The following is a 23,116-nucleotide window of genomic DNA, read 5'->3' on the forward strand; positions in this document are numbered from 1 at the left end:
TCTGGGAGAGATCTTGGCCTCCCCAAATGCCTCTCATAGTGGAATGGGGATAGGAGGGCGCACGGGATAGGAGCAGCCCGGAGCCAGCCAGGCAGTTTTATTGAAATATTTTTTAAATAATTTGCACGTGTTAGTCTTGTGTGTCGGCGATGCTGTCTGGTTCAGTGATCCCCATGGGAGAGCAGGCTCAGGGGTTCGAGAAGAAATGCTCCGTCCCTTGAGTCCATGCTGAGGGTCGGTCTCCTATCTGAGGAGAAGTGCCAGTCAGCCATTTGGAGCTGGTGCTGTCCAGCATGTATGCTCAGTCCTCATGGTGTCCTACAGGCCAGAGTCGGAGGCCTGAGACCACAGGCTCCGCTGCTAAGAGCGAGCCCCAGGCAGCTGCAGGCTGGGCGTGGGTGGCTTGGCATGGTGTCCTCGGTGGCAGAGGAGACTCCCCGCCTCGCAGTTCAGGTTGCGGTAGCGGGCAACAGCTGGTGTGGGGCGGGGGCACATGGACAGGAAGCCAAAGCTGAAGGGGCTGAGGCAGCAGCCGGGACAAGGCAGTCCGTCATCAGATTCCCGGGGAGCTGAAGGGGGCGGTGAGGGTTCTGTCCGCTCCAGGGCTGCTGCCCGGGGCAGGCTATGCTGAGCCCGGTTCCAGGATTCCCCAGCCCAGCCTTGTGGGGAGCTCACCACCACAGCCGGGGGGTTGTTATTAAGGGGAGGTCCTGACCTAGAGGACCAGGGCTGAGAGGCTGAGGAACATGTGCTGATGAAATTGTCTGTGGCCACAGCCAGGGGCCTCTGGGGAGCTGGTCCTGGGGGTTCTGACTCAGGGCTACTGCCTTCACACTCCATTCTCTCTTCAGCCGATGGGCCTGCAGCAGGGGGGCCAGGACCTGGCAGTGCTGTCTCCATCCGTCGGGGGAGCTCAGGGGATGAGGGTAGTGAGCGGCAGCGTCGGCCAGGTGTCCCGGGCTGGACCATCGTCTCTGGAGTGGTCACCAAGTGCAGCTGGGTGGACGGCAGTAGTGATGGTGGTGCAAGGGGGAGGGGGGCGACTGGCTTGCTGGGCGTGTCCAGGAGCTTTATCTTGCCACCCCTGAGGTCTTCCCGTAGTGAGAAGGGGTTGACTCGAGTCAGACTGTCCCCCCAGTTGGGGGGTGACTCCGGTGAGGGGGGCAGGAAGAGGTCTGACCGGCTTCGGGAGAGCCGGGGGTCTGTTCTGGGAAGTGTCGCTGAGGGACCCACTCTTGGCACAGACCCTGTAGACAGAGAAGTCTGTGATCACTGCTCTCAGCACTGACCGGAGCTGCTGGAGGCTCTCATTCACCTGAAGGCTGGTGGGACTAGAGCTTACAAAAGGGAGTTACACAGGGTGCTTGGAGAGGGGTAATGCCACTTCCAACCCCCCTTTACCTCTTCACTCTGTCTCCTCCTTCAGATTCTAGAATTAGAAAGCTATCTCCTGCCCCCACACCTATGGACATCTAATCTTTGACAAAGGGGCTCAGACTATTAAATGGGGAAAGCAGAGTCTCTTCAACAAATGGTGTTGGAAACAATGGGTTGAAACATGCAGAAGAATGAAACTGAACCACTGTATTTCACCAAATACAAAAGTAAATTCCAAGTGGATCAAGGACTTGGATGTTAGACCACAAACTATCAGATACTTAGAGGAAAATATTGGCAGAACTCTTTTCCGCACACATTTTAAAGACGTCTTCAATGAAACGAATCCAATTACAAAGAAGACTAAGACAAGTATAAACCTATAGGACTACATCAAATTAAAAAGCTTCTTCACAGTAAAAGAAACCACTACCTAAACCAAGAGACCCCTCACAGAATGGGAGAAGATCTTTACATGCCATACATCAGACAAGAGGCTAATAATCAACATATATAAAGAGCTTGCCAAACTCAACAGCAAGACAACAAATAACCCCATCCAAAAATGGGGGGAGGAACTGGACAGAATATTCACCACAGAAGAGATCCAAAAGGCCGAGAAACACATGAAAAAATGCTCCAAGTCTCTGATTGTCAGAGAAATGCAAATCAAGACAACAATGAGATACCACTTCACTCCTGTGAGAATGTCATACATCAGAAAAGGTAACAGCAGCAAATGCTGGAGAGGGTGTGGGGTCAAAGGAACCCTTCTGCACCGCTGATGGGAATATCAATTGGTCCAACCTCTGTGGAGAACAGTCTGGAGAACTCTCAGAAGGCTAGAAATGGACCTATCCTATGACCCTGCAATTCCTCTCCTGGGGATATATCCTAAGGAACCCAACACACCCATCCAAAAATATCTGTGTACACATATGTTCTTGGCAGCACAATTTGTAATAGCTGAAATCTGGAAGCAATCCAGGTGTCCAACAACAGATGAGTGGCTGAGCAAGTTGTGGTCTATATACACAATGGAATACTACTCAGCTGTAAAAAATGGTGACTTCACCATCTTCAGCCGATCTTGGATGGACCTTGAAAAAATCATGTTGAGTGAAATAAGTCAGAAACAGAAGGATGAGTATGGGATGATCTCACTCTCAGGCAGAAGTTGAAAAACAAGATCAGAAAAGAAAACACAAGTAGAACCTGAAATGGAATTGGCGTATTGCACCAAAGTAAAAGACCCTGGGGTGGGTGGGTGGGGAGAATACATGTCCTGGAAAAGGATGACAGAGGACCTAGTGGGGGTTGTACTATTATATGGGAAACTGGGGAATGTTATGCATGTACAAACTATTGTACTTACTGTTGAATGTAAAACATTAATTCCCCAATAAAGAAATAAGTAAATTAAAAAAAAAGCTATTTTCTCTGAGATGTCCTCTTACCCCACCCTGCCCCCAGACTTCTCAACGAATAGACACACTGAGTCTCCCCCGGCTCATCTCCTGCATTCTACGGAGGAGAGAAGCAGGGAGATGTAGGCTGGGTCAAGGTCATGCTCACTCACCCTGACTGTGTGTCAGGGGGGCCCTGGGGAGGGGTGCTGGCTCAGACAGCTGCTCCAGGATCCACTCCAGGTGCTGGGTGATTTCAGTGAAAGGCGCCCGAGTGCTTGGTTCCATCTGATGGGTAGAGACAGGGGCAGCTTCACTTGGTGCTCAAAAGAGGGTCCCCGAGTTTTCCGCCTACCACCTGGGGCCCGAAGGACAGCCTCCTCAGGTGACGGGTGGGGGGGGGTCGGAGGGCAGGGCTCTTACACTGCAGCAGTGGATGGCCAGGAGCAGGAAGGGCAGTGGACAGTCGTCGCCCACCAGGGTCTGGAAAGCAGACACATCCAGGCCAAAGTCCTGCAGGGATACAGTGAAGGGGGCTCCAAGTCAGCCTTCCTGGGGTTCTCCTGCCCTCCCCAACTACCTCCCAGCCAGGACCCCCACCACCAGGGAATCCTCCTTAGTTATGAAATATCCAGGGGTTGGGGGTTTACTGGGGGAGCAAAGCTAGAGTCGCCAGTCACCTCCGTGCGGGGCAGGTAGTCAGGGTCAGCAGGCACGCGCGCGATGAGCTCACAGAGGACAATCCCAAAGGCAAAGACATCAGCCTGGGGGCAGGAGATGATGTCAGGGGAGGGCAGACACTTTTCACATGCTGGAGGGTGTTTGTGAGGGACAGTGGGGATCTTGGGGCATCCTGCATATCTGGTAGGGATGCTGAGGAGTATGGGATGAAGCCTCTGAAGACTATCTCAATGGACTCTGGAAGGCCTTGGGGACTGAAGGGCGGAGGGCATACCTTCTCATCGTACAGCTCACCCCGCAACACCTCTGGGGCCATCCAGTATGGGGAACCCACCACAGCCAATGGCTCCTTCCTTGCTCCTTCCCTGTAGGGGCAAAGTGGAGTAATTAGAAACATCCCAGTCAGAGACCCTCCCTCCATATACAAAAAGGGATGAGGTGAGCCCCCTCCCCAGCCCAAGGGAAATGTACCTGGTGGGTTCAGGTAGACAGGGACCTTCTGGGGAACTGGGGGTGGGGGGCGGGGGCATTCACCTCACCTATACACAGGAATCTTTTCAGCCAGCCCGAAGTCACCCACAACAGCTGTGAAGCCTCGGTCTTCCCGACGGATCAGACAGTTCTGGCATACACATACAGTATCCCCACACACTCATCACTTTCTGTTCTCTGACCCTCCAATAAGTACCCCAACGCTCTCTGATACCCTGGCTCTCCAACACACGCTAGTCTTGCAACACAAGGCATTCCTCCAAGCTCATTCAGCCAGTGTACTCTCCACATCCCCACCCTTCCCCTTAATCTCCAGTGCCTGTTACTACCTCCCACATCCTAACATATCTGTTGTCCACATTCCAACATCCACAGGTTGGCTGCATTCTCCTTTCATGCCTCCACCCCTCGGGGCAGCCTACCTTGGATGTGAGATCTCGATGGAATACACCTTTGGCATGCAGGTACCGCAGGCCTCGGGCAATGTCCAGAGCCAGGCGGAGCCTGACAGGCCAGGATAGGGGTTCAGGGGAGCTGAGCAGCTGTTCCAGCGTCCCCCCGTTCATATACTGGGGCACAGGGGGAGAAGGGAAGTGAATGCCGAGGTTTCCATCTGGAGTCTAGAACTCAGGGGACATTCGGGAGGATCACAAGGGTCAGAGAGGTGACTGTGTGCTCTCAGGTTCCTCTTCACAGTGCGCGTGGGCGTTCCGTCCCATACACGCTCGACTACTGGGTTGTGGGGAAAGTCAGTAATTACATTTGAATTATTAAGTCGGAGAGAAATTAAACATCCAGGGGCTGGGTGGTGGTGCACCTGGTTAAGTGTACACACTACAGTGAACAAGGACCAGGGTTCAAGTCCCCGGTCCCCACCTGCAGGGAGGAAGCTTGACAAGCGGTGGATCAGGGCTGCAGGTGTCTGTCTGTCGGTTTCTGTCTCCCCCTCCCCTCTCAACTTCTGGCTCTCTGTATCCAATAAATAAGTAAAGATAATAAAAGATAATTTTTCAGCCAGCCGGAAGTCACCCACAACAGCTGTGAAGCTGTGAGGTGGTGCAGTGATAGAGCTTTGGACTCTCAAGCATGCCGTCCCGAGTTCGATCCCCCGCAGCACATGTGCCAGAGTGATGTCTGGTTCTTTCTCTGTCCTCCTGTCTTTCTCATAAATAAATAAAATCTTAAAAAAAAAAAAAAAAGGAGTGAAACATCCAGTTCTTCAGACACACAAGCCGCACTTCCAATGTTCCCTGGCCACATGTGGCTGGTGGCTGTGGTTTTAGACAGCACAGATATAGAAAAGTCATCACTGCAGACAGTTCTGCTGGGCGGCGCTAAGGGATTCTAGGGGGTTAGGGGCCAGGACTAGCTGAGGCCTTTCATTTGTGGTTTGCCCACAGGGGAGTTGGGGGAGCCTGTCATCTACTCCTCTGTGGACGCACCTGGGTGATGGGGCTTCCCTGTCCCCGCCCGTCCTCACCTCTGTCAGCGCGTGTAGCTGTCCTTGGTGCACACAGACCCCCATGAACCTGGGGAGGGAGGGGAGGCTGAGCGGGCGCCAACCCTCCCCGCGGCCCCTGTCCCCGCCCTCGGGGACCCTCCCCGCCCTCCTCGCAGCTTCTCTGCAGGCGCGGGGACGCTCACCTCAGGATGTTGGGGTGGCGGAGACGGTTCATCAGCTGCACCTCCCGCAGCGTGTTCCCCCGGTTACTGGGCAGCCGGTTCATTTTCAGCACCATGACTTGTCCCGACTGTCGGTGCCGAACCTGGGACAGAGGACGGGGAGTGTGGCGGCGCCGCGGAGTCCCGGCCAGGGTCCCCCCACTGCAGGGCTCGGTCCCGCCCTCTGCGCCCCCGGCGCCCCGAGCTACCTTGTAGACCTCGGAGAAGAAGCCGGCGCCGATCTTCTCGGCGCAGTGGAAATCGTCCACGCGCGCCAGGCTGGACACGGCGCTGCGGAGAGCCCGGTAGGAGGAGGGGCGGCCCCGGCCTCCGCCCGCGCCCCCCGGCCCCTCCCCCGCCGCCTCTCCGGGCCCGGGCCCGGGGCCCCGCAGTGGGGGCCGCTCTCCGGCCATGGCCGGGCCCCCAGCCGGGGCGGCCTCACATGGCAGCGTCCCCGGGGCGCGGGCGGGCCGCGCTCGCCGTGGGCGCCGGCCCAGCCGATCGGGGCGCCGGGGCTCCCGCCCAGAGAATGGAAGCTGCGCCGAAGGAGCCGGACCCGCCCCCGCCGCACCGGCCGCCTGGGCCCGGCTGGACGTCGCTCCGCTCGGCGCTGCGCAGGGCCGGAGTCCGGGCTCCGGGCTCCGGGGTCCAGGGTCCGCGGCCCGGCAGGGCGCAGGCAGCGGGCGGCGGCTGCTCGGCTCCGCCGCCGGGACTCGGGCTCCGCGGCCTGCGGGGGGCGGGGCTGCGCCGGCCTGCGCTTAACCCCTTCGCGCCCGGCCTCCCCGCGGCGGCCACGCCCCCCAGGTACGCAGCCCACCTACGTGGGGACCCCGACGCGGGCGCCGGGGGGCTGCGGGTGTCGGGGACAAAGGCGGCCGGGGCTGCTGGAGGCAAGGACGAGTGGGTGGTCGCGGGGACCCCTCCTTCCCCTGCACCCCCGGGGCACCGCGGGCGCCACCGGGCTCAGCGAGTGACCCGCTCCCTGCGCGCCGAGCAGCAGCAGCCCGGCGGCCGGCCGCCCCCGGGGCCCTGACACCCCCGCCGACCCCCTGACACTCCCCACCTGCTCGGGCGGCCGTGACACCGGAGGCCGTGGGGACCCCGATGTGCACCCCGCGCCGCCTTCCTGGCCCGGGTGACCGCCCTGCCTGGACCGCCCTTACACTGGACCCTCGCCAGCCCCCACCTGCAGGGACGCCCCTCTCTCCGCGCTCCGGGGAACCCCAGCACTTGGGAGACCCCCTCCCCCGTTTCCTCCGAGAGTCCTCTCCTTCGGTGGGACCTTTCCCCCGTAGGACACTGTCATCAGCACCGCGTAGCGGGACCCCCGAGTGCGACACACGCCTCTGCGTCCCGCCCACGCAGAGACCCCTCCTCTTAGAGTCACTCCACCAATCATTGTGACCCTCCTCTCAACGTGACTCCTCCCTCTGTGTGGTCCAGCCCTGATCAGCATTCCCCCCCCCCCCCCCCCCCCCCGCCCAACACACACGCACGCCCAGCCCTCCCCGCCCCTGCAGACTCGGCCCTGCTGGAGGCGGGGATGCGGGCTGCCCCCTGGGGTCGGAGGAGGCGCTGCAGGCGGCTTCTTTAAGACGCCCTGGTGGTGGCAGGAGTTGGCAAGTGCGCATGCGTTATCTCAACCCCAGGCGCTCGTCGTACCCAAAACGCTTCCGGTTTTCCGATGGCTCCTCCCCCTTCCCCCGGTCTTCCGGCGAAATAGCCAATCTTGCCAGGGATGGATGGCCGCCCCTCCCTCACTCCTCCCATTCAATCCAGGCTGACGGCTCCTGTGCGAGTCCGGTGAGCAGCTTGCCACCTAGCGGCGGGATGGAGCGCGGCAGGCGCGGAGGCTGCGGGCCTGGGCCCCGAAATGGGCTGCGCGGGAGCTTCAGGGAGCAAGGTTGATGTCTGTCTCTTTGAAACATGTACAATCATGTAGTAGTCTTAGCTCTGTGGTAAGTTAAAAAAAGAGAAAAATAAAAAGTAGAGCCCATATCCATGTGGGTGATCTTTTAACCGTTGTCGTCCCACGTGTATCGGAGTTGGAAACCAAAGGAGCATCTCGTGGTGCAGGGCTGCCACTCGGTCCATGAATGTTGATTATGCCAAGTGATGACCAGAGGGGGGTTTCCGGGCACTGAACAAGCGAAGGATCGTTCGTATCAGTTGGGAGGGAAAACTGGAGGGACTGACAGCCCTTCCTGAGCCGGTGGAGACGCTGCAGTCATCAATGGAGCAGCCTGGCTGGGTGCATCGCATGCATTCTTCCAGAGGAAGATCCCTCTCTGCAAAACACGCCCCTAGCACTAAATGAGTGTTAACGTCTGCACCGATGTCATTTATAAGGTTGCATTTTATTTTATTATTATTTTGCCTCTAAGGTTATTGCTGGGGCTCAGTGCCAGCACTACGAATCCACTGCTCCTGGTGGTTATTATTTTTTTATTGTTGGATAGGACAGAGAGAAATTGAGAGAAGAGGGAGATAGAGAAGGAGAGAGACAGACACCTGTAGACCTGTTCCACCACTTGTAAAATGTCCTCCCTGCAGGTGGGGAGCAGGGGCTCAAAATCAGATCCTTGCGCTTAGTACTATGTGTGCCACCACCCAGCCCCTCTTTTTTTTTAACTTTAATTTCATAGAACAGAGAGAAACTGAGAGGGAAGGGGGATGGAGGAGAGACAGAGAGACACCTTCACCTAGTGAAGTTTCCCACTTACAGGTGGGAGGCTGGAACCCAGCCCTTGTGCATGGTAACGTGTACCGAACCAGGCACGCCACATTCCGCCCCGTAAATCTGCTTTTACAGTTGCACAAGGTCTAGAAACACTTGAAATTTCTGCTTCATTGTGTTTGCCATCACAGCAGGTAATTTCACCCAGGTGTGAGAAATTCTATAGTTACGTGGAAGTAGTTCCGCATAGAGGAGCCAGGTTGCTGTTTTAGAAAGACCACTGTGGTGGTGGCTGGGGGTCTGTTGAGATGGAGCCTGTGACTGCACTCCAGCCAGAGAAGTCTAAGGGACTGAATGAGGACGGGGTAACAGGGAAGGAGAGAAGCAAACAGTCATCCAGTCTAGGACAACTCTGGTTGTTGATTTCTACTCAGAGTCAGTCCTGTGCAGAAAAAGAACCTCAGGCAGGAGAATTAATTTTCTTCTTTTTAAAAAATATTTATTTATTCCCTTTTGTTGCCCTTATTTTTGTTTTCCCTTGTTTTATTGTTGTAGTTATTATTGTTGTTGTTGGATAGGAAGAGAGAGGAGGGGAAGACAGAGAGGGGAGAGAAAGATAGACACCTGCAGACCTGCTTCACCACGTGTGAAGTGACTCCCCTGCAGGTGGGGAGCCCGGGCTGGAACCGAGATCTTTATGCCGGTTGTTGAACTTTGCGCCACCTGCACTTAACCCGCTGTGCTACCGCCCGACTCCCGAGAATCAAGTTTCTAACTTCGGTGACATGGGTGGAAGGAAGGCCTGGGCGAGGAAGGGAGACCATTGAAGTCAAGTGGGAGGGTGATGATGAAAGTAAGAAGGCCAGTGCCATCATTCAGGCAAGGTGTAGAGATGGACAAATGGGGGCAGGGGACAATGACATTCTGGGCATCAGCTTGAAAGGTGGATGGGTAAGCTGAAAGAGCAGGAGAGAGTTGGGGAGTGGAGAGTTTAAGAGAAGTGGAGGGAGGGGTGAGGAGACAGTGTAATGGTTATGCAAAAGACTTTTATGCCTGAGGCTTAGAGGTCCCAAGTTCAGTTCCCAGCACCATCAACCAGGGCTGAGCAGTGTTCTAGTCTGTCACTATCCCTCTCTAATTAAATAAGTTTAAAAATATGTATTTTTTAGAAAGTGGAATACTAGGCAGCATTAAATAGTGCAGTGGGGCCTGCTAAGGTATGCTTTTTAAATGTTCATTAAGATCCTTTGGCTGTGGGGCCAGGTGGTGGCACACATGGTTGATTGCACATGTTACAATGTGCAAGGACCTAGGCTCGAGCCCCGGGTCCCCTCCTGCAGGGGGAAAGCTTTGTGAGTGGTGAAGCAGGGCTGTAGGTACCTCTGTCTCTCTCTTTCTCTATCTCTCCCTTCCCTCTTAATTTCTGACTGTCTCTATCGAATAAAATAAAATAAAAAATTAAAACAATAAAAAGAGATCCTTTGGTTGTTATTTTTCAAAGTTTTTATGAAGGAAAATATCAAACATGAAAACATTTTTTTAAAAATTTATTTCTTTATTGGGGAATTAATGTTTTACATTCAACAGTAAATACAATAGTTTGTACATGCATAACATTCCCCAGTTTCCCATTTAACCGTACAACCCCCACTATGTCATTTATCATCCTTCATGGACCTATATTCTCCCTACCCACCCACCCCAGAGTCTTTTACTTTGGTGCAATACGCCAAATGAAAACATTTTTAAGTGTGTATTTTTATTCTGCTTTTAAGGTTTTTTTTTTATTGGTTTTGCTTTATTTCTTTTAAAATTTCTTTATTGGGGGATTAATGGTTTACAGTTGACAGTAAAATACATGTATAATAATATTTGTACATGCATAACATTTCTCAGTTTTTCACATAACAACTCAGCCCCCACTAGGTCCTTTTCTGCCATCATGTTCCAGGACCTGAACTTCAACCCCTCTGCCCTGCCAAAGAATTTTACTTTGGTGTTCATTTTATTTATTTATTCATTATTTATTTATTTATTTTTGCCTCCAGGGTTATCACTGGGGCTCGATGCCTGCACTACAAATCCACTGCTCCTGGCAGCCATTTCCCCCATTTTATTGGATAGGACAGAGAAATTGAGAGAGGAGGGGGAGGTAGGAAGAGAGGAAGACAGACACCTGCAGACCTGCTTCAGAGCTTGTGAAGTGTTCCCCCTGCAGATGGGGAGCCAGGGGCTCGAACCCAGTTCCTTGTGTGGGTCCTTGTGTTTAGTGCTATGTGCGCTTAACCGGGTGCTTCACCTCCCAACCCCCCTTTGTTTCCTTTTTTCAAAAAGCTTTTATATTCCTTCTTATTTATTAGATAGAGAGAAATCAAGAGGGGAGGGGGAGATAGAGAGGAAGAGAGAGGGGCCAGGCAGTCGTGCACTTGGTTAAGCGCACACATGTTACAGTGCACAAGGAGCCAGGTTCAAGCCCCCGGTCCTCAGCTGCAGGGGGAAACCTTCACAAGTGGTGAAGCAGGGCTGCAGGTGTCTCTCTGTCTCTCTCTTCCTCTCTGTCTCCTTCTCAGCTCTCAATTTCTCTCTGTCACTATCCAGTAAATAAATAAAATAACAATTAAAAAAAAAGAGGAAGAGAGACAGATGCCTGCAGCACTGCTTCACCACTTGCAAAGTTCCCCTGCTACAGTTGGGGACCAGGGGCTTGAACTTAGGTCCTTGTGCACTGTAACATATGTGCTCATGTAGGTGCACCATGACCTGGCTCTTATATTTTTTATTTTGGATAGAGACAGGAGTTGAGAGGGGAGAGAGAGAGGCAGACATACCTGCAGCTGCTTCACCGCTTATGAAGCTTCCCTCCTGCAGATGGAGACTGGGAGTTTGAACGTAGGTGTGGAAGGTAGCGTTGTGGTATACAAAATACTTTAACTTTTCATTAAAAAATCATTTATTAATGAAAGAGGGATAGAATCAGAGTTTCACTTTGGCACATAGAGGATTGAATTCAGAATCTCATGCTTGAGGGTTCAATGCTTCCGGGACCACACAAAAGATTTTTAATATCTGAGGCTCTGAGACCCTAGGTTCAATCCGTGGCACCACCCTGCGCCCGAGATGAGCAGTGCTCTGGTGAAAAGCAGAAACTAAACCAGAGTAGAGCAAGTACATGTTATTTAACTTGGGTTAAATAAATGTAGATTTTTTTCAAAGACTCAATTTTTAAAAAAAGATTTTATTTATTTTATTAATGAGAAAGATAGGAGGAGAGAGAGAAAGAGCCAGAAATCACTCTGGTACATGTGCTGCCGGGGATTGAACTCAGGACCTCATGCTTGAAAGTCTAGTTTCTTAGCCACTGCTCCACCTCCTGGACCACAGAGACTCAATTTTTCTGAGTTGATTTGTTTTGTTGTTTTGTTTTACACCAAGTTTCTTTTTATTAAAAAATTTTAAAACTTTATTTTTATTTGATAGAACAATGAGATTGAGAGAGAGGGGGAGGTAAAGAAGGGGGGAGAGAGAGACACCTACAGCCCTGCTTCACCACTTGAGAAGCTTTCCCCCTGCAGGGGGGACCAGGGCTTTGAACTGAGTTGATTGTGTTTCAGGGCATGGATCCAACATCATCCTGCTTGGTTCCTGGGTAGCTTACAGGAAGAAACAGATTTCTGTTTTTATTATCTTCTAATATCAGTACAATCAGAAAACCAAAATTTCTATTTATTTTGCCTCCTGGGTTATCGCTGGGGCTGGGTGCCTGCACTATGAATCCACTGCTCCTGGAGGCCATTTTCCACATTTTGTTGCCCTTGTTGTTGTTATTGTTGTTATAGCTGTTGTTGTTGGATAGGACAGAGAGAAATGAAGAGAGGAGGGGAAGACAGGGGGAGAGAAAGATAGACACCTGCAGACCTGCTTCACCGCCTGTGTAGCGACTCCCCTGCAGGTGGAGAGCCGGGGGCTCGAACTGGGATGCTTGCTTTGGTCCTAGTGTTTCGCACCATGTGCACTTAACTTGCTGTGCTACTGCCCAGCCACCTTTTTAAAAATTGTTTTTATTCTCTTTAATTTATTATTGGATAGAGAGGGAAGGGGGAGGTAGAGAGGGAGAGAGACACCTTTACCACTCATGAAGCTTTGCCCCTGCAGGTGGGAGCCAGGGGCTTGTAACATTTATGCTCAACGTGGCCCCAACCAAATTTCTATAACAAATGGGGTTTAGTTAAGTGACTTGAGTTCTCTTAAAACACTGTTACTGAGATTTAAATAAAAATAGTTTTAACTAATTAAAAATGGGAATTTTCAAGCCCCCAACACTTTTAACAACCAGCTACTACAGCCTGGATGGTGGCATAATAGGCAGACATGAATGTGTTACAAGCATGAGGTCCTGAATTCTACACTTGGTATTGCATGTGTCCTAATGATAGTCAGGTTCTATTATTTTTAAAAAATATTTATTCCCGTTTGTTGCCCTTGTTCTGCCCTTGTTGTTATTGATGTCGTTGTTGTTAGATAGGACAGAGAGAAATGGAGAGAGGAGGGGAAGACAGAGGGGGGAAGAGAAAGATAGACACCTGCAGACGTGCTTTACCGCCTGTGAAGTGACTCCCCTGCAGTTGGGGAGCCGGGGGCTCGAACCAGCATCCTTAAGCCGGTCATTACACTTTGCGCCACCTGCGCTTAACCTGCTGCGCTACCACCCGACTCCCATCAAGTTCTATTATTAATAGTAAATACCTGGAACAATAAATATTTAATTAAATTGAGAAGTTGAGAGGGGGAGGGGGAGGTAGGAAGAGAAATTGAGAAATTGAGAGGGGGGGAAGGTAGAGAGAGAGAGACAGATACCTACAAACCTACTTCACCACTCGTGAAACTTTCCCCTGCAGGTGGGGACCAGGGGCTTGAACCTGCATCCTTGTGCACTGTGATGTGAGTGCTTAACCAGGTGTGCCACCACCTGGTCCCCGAGAAATGAATCTTAGCTTTTAAAAAGTCCAGGTGCATGAGCAAAGCACTGCGTTACTTTGGGGGCAGTTGATTACTTGCTCATGATCCTTGTATTTAGTTCTCTGTCACCTGCTCTAGCAGAAGTGTGGTTTACATGTTTTCATTTTTACAGACTAATTTCATATGAAACAGTGTCACAGGAGCGAGAAGCCAGAGCACCGTCCTGACACAATGCATTGCCGGGTGCTATTACATAAAGGCTGACTGTGGGACTATGTGAAAGCTTGGTAGAGCTTAGGGGAGCTCTCCCATCCCTGGATGGAGGTCTGGAAAGACACCCCACTTGTTAGCCTCTCTCCTTATAGAGATGAGCCAAGAGGAAAAAGTCTCCCAGACTCAGTTTCTCCTTGTTAGTCTCTCAAGCTCACAGAAAGCCTACAGGCCTCTCACACTTAGTTTCCTCTGCTAGCAGTAGGCCAAATGGCTGCCTGCTTTAGGGCTCACTCAAAGTTTACACATCCACTTCACTTTTTGATCACAAAGGACAACACACTCTATCATAAACCTCCCCAACACCAGACAGTGAAAAAACCCCACTTCTATTTCCTTGTGCTCCTTGATATCTGTTTACATCAAGTTTTGTTTTTCCTTTTCTCTACCTCACCCTACTGGTTTAACCCCTATGCTTCTCTCAAATGCCTTTGGATAATTAACTTGCCTGCATCATGAAGACTAATTGTCTTGACCTTTATGTATTGCTTTAATTCTTGTCATACCAGCCCCCTACCATAGGGGCAAGCTGACCTTTAATAAACCTGTAATTTCTGACAAATGTGAAAAATGTTCTTTGTTTAACTATATAAACCTGCACCCTTCTCCAAATAAATGAGTCTTTGTACCAGAATACTCCTCAGTGTCTCCTTTCTGAACCACGCGGTCCCTAAGAGCCGGTGAGGGAGGGTTGGAGACTTACCCTCTGGCTGGAACCACTCCATGTGAGGTGATGGCACAGTTCAGTCCTCTATGAGACCATGACAAGACTAATCTACCCCACAAGCAGAGCCACTAATGTCTGTGATTTGGAGAGAATGTGGTGGTCAAACAGGAAAGGCATGTGCTTTATTCCCCTGGTGTTTCTGATAAATTGGCAGTTAGAAATTTCATCAAATTCAGATTTGGTTATTTTGACAAATATAATTCACAGGTGGTTTTATTAGGAACTAGGTAGTGAGTGATGCTAATAGCTGATGATACTTGTCTGCGCTGTCTCCTCATACTTTAGACTATTGACATTTTGGGCTAGATAATTTTTTTTTTGCCTCCATAGTTATCACTGGGCTTAGTTAAGCCAGCACTCCTCCTGGTGACTTCTTTTTTTTTTTTTTTTGTGCACAGGACAGAGAGGAAGGGTGCTGGTGCTTATGTGGGTGGCCTTGCAACCTGAGGTAAGCCACTGGCTTTCCCGTCACTGGTTCTAGGGACTGTGTGATGCAGAAGGAAAACTGCCAGGGGAAACTCAGGTATGAACTTCCACTTTATTTGGGGTAAGCACAGGGTTTTATAGCAAACAGAACCAAGGACATTTTTCAAATATGTCAGAAATTACAGGGTTCTAAAGGTCAGATACCCCCATGGTGGGGAGGGGTAGGAATGACAAGAATTGATGAGATACAGAAAGGTCAAGGCAATTAGTTTCCATGAGACAAGGCATGTTAATTATCTAAAGGTATTAAGAAAAACATAGTGGTTAAACCAGTAAGGTGAGATAAAGCAGAGAAGGGCAAAGCTTGATGTAAATCATAGATATCAAAAACAAGGAAATAGGTGTGGGGGTCTCACTGCTAGGGTGCTGGCAAGTCTTGTGATGGAGTATGCTTATGTGTGTGATCAAAGGATAAAAGGATGGTGAACACTGGGTGAATACAATGAACTCTGAGTGAGCTTACAAGCAGGTAGCCATTTGGTCTGCTAGCAGGGGAGTGAACTAAGTGTGAGGGGATGCAGGCTTTTGTGAAGTTTTGAGAGACTAACAAGGGAAAACTGAGTTACAGAAAGCATTTCCCTCTTAGCTCCATCCCTAGAGGGGAGAGACTGACAAGTGATGTGTCTTTCTAGACCTCCATCACAAGGATGGGAGAGCTCCCCTAAACTCTACCAGGCTTTCACATAATCCCACAGAAGGGAAGATAAAGAGGGAGAGAAAGACACCTACAGACCTGCTTCACTGCTTGTGAAGAGACTCCTCCCCTACAGGTAGGGAACTGGGGGTTTGAACAGGGATCTTTGCTTGAGTCCTTGCACTTTGCACCATGTGTGTTTAAGCTGGCGCATTATCACCTGGCCCTGGCTAGATAATTCTCCGTCATAAAGGCGCCCTGTAGATTGTACTATGTTTGACATCACTTCTGGTCTCTACTTACTGGATGCCAGTAGCAATTCCCACAGTTGTGACAACAGGCACAGTTCTCTGTTGTCTAGACAGAGAACTGGTTGTTCTCCAGGGGGCAAAAATATTCCTTAATTGAGAACTCCTGGTCTAGGTTAATTAATATAGGAATTAGAAATAAAATCATGTGGCCCGGGAGGTGGTGCAGTGGATAAAGCATTGGACTCTCAAGCATGAGGTCCAGAGTTTGATCCCCAGCAGCATATGTACCAGAATGATGTCTGGTTCTTTCTGTCTCTGTCTGCCTACCCCTCTCATTGATAAATAAATAAAATATTAAAAAAAAAATTAAATCATGCTACTGTTTCTTGTTTTCTTTCTTTTTTTGATAATTATTTTTTATTTCTTGTTTTTTTTACTAAGCAGAATAATTGTACAAAAAGGGACTTTTTACATGAACATTTAAAAAACATCTTATTTATTCATGGAGAAGATAGACGAGAGAGGGAGAAAGGACACTCTGGTACAGGTGCTGCCAGGGATTGAACTCAGGACCTCATGCTTGAGAGTCCGATGCTTTACCCACTGCACCACCTCCAGGACCACTACATGAACTTTTTGTTACCTGAGCTTCATACAGTTCATGTAAGAAGGACAAAACAATTCCTAGTTCTTTTATTTTACCAGCTTTCAAAATAATGTGTGGGTTCCCAAGCATACTCAGAAAGTCAACACTGAGCTTTTTTTTCTTTTAGTGGCATTATGAACCCATAAGTTGATACATATATGTCACAACTAGTATTTTTCATTAGTGATTTAATAATGATTGACAAAATTGTGAGATAAGAGGGGTCCAATTCCAAACAATTCCCACCACCAGAGTTTTGTATTTCATACCCTCCATTAGAAGCTTTTCTGTTCTTTATTCCCCTGGGAGTATGGACCAAAGATCTTTATAGGGTGCAGATGGTGAACTTGGATGTTGGCATGTCAGTGCACACCACACCCCTAGCCTGTTTCTAGCTTTCCCTGATGGGATAGGATTCTGGGGAGGTGGGGTTCCAGGACCCGTCAGTAAGGTTTTCTGCTCAGGGGTGTTAGGTTGGTATCATGGTAGCATCTGCAATTTGGTGGTGGAAAAACGGTAAGATATTAAGCAGAACAAATTGTTTAATAATCAGGGACCTAAAAGTAAGACTAGAGCAGATGGAACTAAGGTTTTTCGTGTGGGAAGAAGCTAGGAAGTCTATTTTAGTTATCCATATTTGCCTGAGCCCGACAGCTAACATGCAGGTGGCTAAAGGTATTGTCTGGGAAGATGGTATCAGCATTGAGAATAGGACTGAAAAGCTGAATCAGGGCAGAGAGTAGCTCCCAAATATGAGGAAAGCATATAAATACAGTAATTAACAGAACACCCCAGTGATCTCACCCAGTGATTCTTGGTTCCTTTTCTTCTCAAAACAATGCCTTCTACTATCTCTCTATTAAACATTTCAAATATGCAGAAAAGCTGAAAGAGCACAATGAAAAGCTGCTCAGCCTCATGTAGATATAATAACTATTAGCATTTCACCATATTCTGCTTTTCTCTGATGTGGGTGATATGCTAAGACAGGTCACATCCAGTATGCTGTATCTCCAGCTGGATGTGTGTGCGTGTGTGCATGCGTGCACACCAATACACCCACCACACAAAGTCCTGTGTGCCTCCTGGCCTAGTGGACACGTTCCTCCCCTGCGGTATACAGGCTCTCAGAGCTGCTCTCCCTTCTCAGCAATAGTTTCTTCTGCGGCTGGCTTATTCCACTCAGCACAATGTCCTGTAGGTCCACCTATGCTGTCCTCTACTTTTAACACTTCACACATGCACTTGGAAGTACTGTATGATCTATTTTTTTAATATTTATTCCCTTTTGTTCATTGTTTTATTATTGTAGTTATTGTTGTTGTCATCATTGTTGGATAGGACAGAGAGAAATGGAGAGAAGAGGGGACGACAGGGTGAGGGAGAGAAAGACACCTGCAGACCTGCATCACCGCCTGTGAAGCGACTCCCCTGCAGGTGGGGAGCCAAGGGCTAGAACCTGGATCCTTGCACCATTTCTTGTGCTTTGTGCCACTTGCGCTTCCCCCGACTCCCCCATAATAACTTTTTTTTTTTTTTTTTTAACCAGAGCACTGCTCAGCTCTGGCCTATGGCAATGCGGGGGATTGAATCTGGGACATGAGAGCCTCAGGCATGAAAGTCTCTTTGCATAACCATTATGCTATACCCTCACACCCATATAACTACTTCTATAAAATGTTTTGTAAATACTTTATGAGATATTTTATCAGAATTTTCAGTTTTTGGTGATAGATTAGTCAAGCTAACTATTTAGCATGTTAACTAGTTGTAGTGAGGTTATGGTCACTGTGGTGCTAGAGAGAGAAATCCCCCCCCCCCTTTTTTGGGAGAGATCTTTACTTTTGGTTTCAATAGAGTGTTATAGACACGAATACCCTGCGAAAAAGAGTCTTTTATATGTTGTCTCTCTTCAGTTACCTCTATTTTATTTTCAGTAGAGAGTTAAGGAGGAGAGAGAGAGAAAAGGCTTAATATTGTAGCACCACCCCACCTTTCATGGAGCTTCCCCTGGTGCTGTGGTGTTTTCATGTGATGTTAGGAATCAGACCTGAGGCCTCATTCATGACAATAAGAATGCTCTGCCAGTGAGTTATCTCTTGATCCTCTCTCTATTCTGTTTATTTGGAATTAGATACATGTTAGAAATTAAAATTTTCTCTCTCCACTAACGAAAGATAGAAACAGGTTGCAGGTATGGATCGACTTGCCAGTGCTCATGTCCAGCAGAGAAGCAATTACAGAAACCAGAACTCCCACTTTCTGCACCTCATAAAGAATTTTTTTGGTGGCCGGGTGGTAGCACAGAGGGTTGAGCGCACGTGGCACAAAGTGCAAGGACCGGTGTAAGGATCCCAGAGTCCCCGACTCCCCACCTACAGGGGAGTCGCTTCACAGGCGGTGAAGCAGGTCTTCAGGTGTTTGTCTTTCTCTCCTCTCTGTCTTCCCCTCCTCTCGGTTTCTCTCTGTCCTATCCAACAACAACGATAGCAGTGACAACAACAGTAATAGTAACAACAATAAATGAGGGCAACAAAAGGGAAAAAAAATTAGTCTCCAGGAGCAGTAGATTCGTGGTGCAGGCACCGAGCCCCAGCGATAACCCTGGATGCAAAAAAAAAAAGAAAAAAAGAATCCTTTAAAAAAATTATTTATTTATTCCCTTTTGTTGCCCTTGTTGTTTTATTGTTGTTGTTATTAATGTTGTTGTTGTTGGATAGGACAGAGAGAAATGGAGAGAGGAGGGGAAGACATAGCGAGGGAAAGATAGACACCTGCAGACTTGCTTCACCGCCTGTGAAGCGACTCCCCTGCTGGTGGGGGGGGGCTCAAACTGGGATCCTTACGACCGTCCTTGCCACGTGCACTTAACCCGCTGCGTACCGCCCGACCCCCCCCAAAAAAAAAGAATTAAAAAAAATTATTATCTTTATTTATTTATTGGATAGAGACCGTCAGAAATTAAGAGGACAGGGGGAGCTAGAGAGAGAAACATACAGACCTGCTTCATTGATCATGAAGCTTTCTCCCTCCAGATGGGAACCAGGGGTTCGAACCCAGGTTCTTGTGCATTGTGACATGTGTGCTCAACTAAGTGTGCCACCGCCTGGCCCCCTCATAAAGAATTTTGGTCCGGGGCTGGGTGGTGGCGCACCTGGTTGAGCGTGCATGTTACTGTGCACAAGGACCCAGGTTTGAGCCCCTGGTCCCCCCACCTGCAGGGGGAGAGCTTTGTAAGTGGGGAAGCAGGGCTGCAGGTGTCTCTCTGTCTTTTTCCCTCTTTGTCTCCCCCTTCCTTTTGACTTTTGGCTGTCTCTGTCCAATAAATAAATAAAGATAATAAAAAATAATTTTAAAAAGAATTCTGGTCCATATTCCCAGAGGGGTAAATGTTAGGGGAAGGCGACCAAAGGGCTCTGAACTCTAACTTCATCAGGACCCTGAAAGAGAAGGAAAAAGGAAGGACACTTGGAAATAGTAGGTGTGACTTAGAAAGGAAGAGAAGGCAGGAGCATAGGAAAAATGGGCAAATATATATAAAAATAGATAGTTATAGAAATAAGAGTCAACCCGTATCTGTGACCTTGAGAGAACCTTATTGCAGTTTCCAATGGAGGGAGTGAACTCTGGAGGTGGGGATGGTGTAGAATTAAATACCTGTTATAATTCTGTAAATCAATATTAAATCACTAATATAAAGAATAATGACAATAAATATTTTAGAAGATCATCTTGAAGGAATGCCAAATTTCTTTCTATCTTTCTTTCTGGCTTTTAGAAATGTTCTTTTTAAAATTATTATTAGGGGGATTAATGGTTTACAATAAATACAGCTGTTTGGTAAAAAAAAAAAAATCCTGGGAGTCGGGCGGTAGCTCAGTGGGTTAAGCTCACGCAGTGTGAAGAGCAACGATCCTGGTTTGAGCCCCCGGCTCCCCGCCCGCAGGGGAGTCACTTCACAAGCGGTGAAGCAGGTCTGCAGGTGTCTGTCTTTCTCTCCCCCTCTGTCTTCCCCTCCTCTCTCCGTTTCTCTCTATCCTACCCAACAACGACGGCATCAATATCAACAACAGTAAAACAACAAGGGCAACAAAAGGGAATAAACAGATAAATATTTCTTAAACTCCTCTGTGTTATTGACATCTTTTATATATTGCCTATGCCTGCTTTCTGCTTTCTGAGTTATTTGACTTCCCAGTTCAGCAGTGCTATATTTAACTGAGTCCAATCTTCTATTTTATCCTTTAATTTTTCTTTATTATTTTTTATTATCTTTATTTATTGGATAGAGACAGCTAGAAATCAAGAGGGAAGGGGGTGATAGAGAGAGGGAGAGAGACACCTGCAGCCCTGCTTCACCACTTGCAAAGCTTTCCCCCTGCAGGTGGGGACTGGAGGCTCGAACCTGGGTCCTTGAGCACTGTAATACGTGCACTCAACAAGGTGCGCCACCACCCAGCCCCTACCCTTTAAGTTTGTTTACACTATTTTTTCTAGATATATCTTTATATATGTGTGTGCAAATGTGTGTGCATGCCAGGGACTGAACCGAGATGCTCAAATATATGCTCAAATATATATATATATTCAAAGCACAAATTCTCCCACTAAATTACTTTTCTTGCCTCAAGAAATTTTTTTTTCTTCAAAAATTTTCCTTATTTATTACTGACAATATTTTGGAACTTGTGCTTGAAGTTTGTGATTGTGACCTGAATGCATTGAAACATTTTAATAAAATGATTCTATATTTTGTGTGGTTTGTTTTTTATTTATTGTTATTATTATTATTTTGCCTCCAGGGTTATCTCTGGGGCTCCGTGCCAGCACTACGAATCCACTATTCCTGGTGGCCATTTTTTCCATTTTACTGGATAGGACAGAGAGAGGTTGAGAGAGGTGGGAGAGATAGAGTAGGGGAAATATTTTACCATATTAGAGTTTCTTTTTTTAATATTTATTTATTTTCCCTTTTTGTTGCCCTTGTTGTTTTTCATTGTTGTTGTAGTTATTATTAGTGTTGTTGATGATGTCATCGTTGTTAGATAGGACAGAGAGAAATGGAGAGAGGAGGGGAAGACAGAGAGGGGGAGAGAAAGACAGATACCTGCAGACATCTTCACTGCCTGTGAAGCACCTCCCCTGCAGGTGGGGAGTTAGGGGCTCGAACCGGGTGGGTAGGCCATCACCTGGCCCCCTATTTTGTGTGTGATTTGCAACCGTAGTTTTGATAGATTTTTCTAGTCAAACCACTGTTGAAGCTGGAATAAATCCTGCTAGTTTTTTCCCTCCCACAATAAACATGTTTACTGAGTGTGAGAGAGACCAAACAGAACAGCAGTTCAGCATATAAAGTGTTAGGGATCCAATCTGGGACCTGAGATTTGCAGAGCAGCCCTTCAGCTGAATTACCTCCTCTGCGGAAAAAGTGTTGTTGTCACGAGAGAGATCCAGAGAGAAAGATAAAGATCCAGAAAGCGGCAGGTGCTTTCTCACTTCTGGCTTATGGTGGTGCTGGGGATTGAATCAGGGACCTCAGAGCCTCAGGCTTCTGAAGAATTCTGTTTGTGAGGGGCCGGCGGTGGCGCACCTGGTTAAGCACACACATTACAGTGTGCAAGGACCCAGGTTCAAGCCCCTGGTCCCCACCTGCAGGGGGAAAGCTTCATGAGTGGTGAAGCAGGGCTGCAGGTGCCTCTCTCTCTCTCCCTATCTCCCCCTTCCCTCTCAGTTTCTCTCTGTCTCTATCTAATAATAAATAAAATAAAAAAGCCTGTTTGCATAGCCATCGTGCTGTTTGTTTTAATGTATGCTACTCCTTAACAACCTTGCTAGATTTGTTTAGTTCACCCTATGTGCCAGACAGCTGTGTTAATGCTAGAATACAACCGTGAGCAGTACAGACCCTGTTCGCCCTTCCGGAGCTGCTGAAGATCAGAGCATCTGTCAGCACCCCCTCACTCTGAACCTTCAGCCGGACTCCTCAGACACCTGGCATTCAGCTGGAGGGAAGACAGGATGCAAGCACCCTGCCGTGTCCTGTCCTTGGCTAGGACCCCTCATCTGTATAACTCACCTTGAATTTGTTAGGTCTTGAATTCAACTCCAGAAATTTTACAAATGAAGTGTAGGGACAGGTGGTGGTGCACCTGGTAGAGCACACACATTGCCACGCATGAGGACCTGGGTTCAAGCCCCCACCCCCTCACCTGTGTGTGTGTGTGTGTGTGTGTGTGTGTGTGTGTGTGTGTGTGTGTGTCTGTGTGTGTGTACGGGTAAACTACAAGAGTGGTGGAGCAGTGCATGTAGGCGTCTCCTATCTAGCTCTGCCTCTTACTATCAAAAACAAAATGAGGGAGTCAGGCAGTACTGCAGCGGGTTAAGCACAGGTGGCGCAAAGGGTTAAGCACAGGTGGCGCAAAGCGCAAGGACCGGCGTAAGGATCCGGGTTCGAGCCCCCCGGCTCCCCGCCTGCAGGCGAGTCACTTCACAGGCAGTGAAGCAGGTCTGCAGGTGTCTATCTTTCTCTCCCCCTTTCTGTCTTCCCCTCCTCTCTCCATTTCTCTCTGTCCTATCCAACAATAACGACATCAAGGGCAACAAAAGGGAATAAATAAATATTTAGAAAAATAATTGAAATGGGAGTGTAATCTAGACTTTTTGATGGGGGCATCTATTTGACCATTTTCCAATTCCGACTGTAATTGCTGACAATTGGTAAAAACAGTTTTTTTTAAACCAGATTACTGCTCAGTTCTGTTTTATGTTGGAATCTGGGACTCAGGAGCTGCAGGCATGGACATCTTTTGCATAACCAATATGCTGTCTCCTCCACCTGATGTTTTGTATTT

The 23,116-nt window shown here is 48.7% G+C and overlaps 1 protein-coding gene and 1 non-coding gene across 3 annotated transcripts; both read right to left on the reverse strand.

Moving 5' to 3' along the window:
* Positions 1 to 67: 67 nt before the first annotated feature.
* Positions 68 to 6,978, reverse strand: TESK1 (testis associated actin remodelling kinase 1). Of its 2 annotated transcripts, none has more exons than XM_060199214.1 (10): positions 5,828 to 6,978; positions 5,601 to 5,722; positions 5,437 to 5,485; positions 4,379 to 4,525; positions 4,004 to 4,086; positions 3,739 to 3,829; positions 3,464 to 3,547; positions 3,207 to 3,296; positions 2,957 to 3,071; positions 68 to 996 (listed from the first exon to the last, which is right to left on the reverse strand). In XM_060199214.1, the coding sequence occupies exons 1-10, from the start codon at positions 6,029 to 6,031 to the stop codon at positions 914 to 916; spliced, it is 1,068 nt and encodes a 355-aa protein (XP_060055197.1). In that variant the 5' UTR covers positions 6,032 to 6,978; the 3' UTR covers positions 68 to 913. The 2 variants fall into 2 exon arrangements, with proteins under 2 accessions (XP_060055197.1, XP_016043523.2); XM_016188037.2 differs by having other exon boundaries at positions 68 to 1,247; positions 5,828 to 6,974.
* A 7,247-nt stretch (positions 6,979 to 14,225) lies between these two features.
* On the reverse strand, positions 14,226 to 14,360 carry LOC132541124 (small nucleolar RNA SNORA29). The gene has a single exon (XR_009552298.1). It is a non-coding gene; the product is annotated as a small nucleolar RNA SNORA29 (small nucleolar RNA).
* Between the last annotated feature and the right edge of the window lie 8,756 nt (positions 14,361 to 23,116).

This window comes from Erinaceus europaeus, chromosome 10 (genome assembly GCF_950295315.1).
Source record: "Erinaceus europaeus chromosome 10, mEriEur2.1, whole genome shotgun sequence".
Lineage (NCBI taxonomy): Eukaryota > Metazoa > Chordata > Mammalia > Eulipotyphla > Erinaceidae > Erinaceus > Erinaceus europaeus.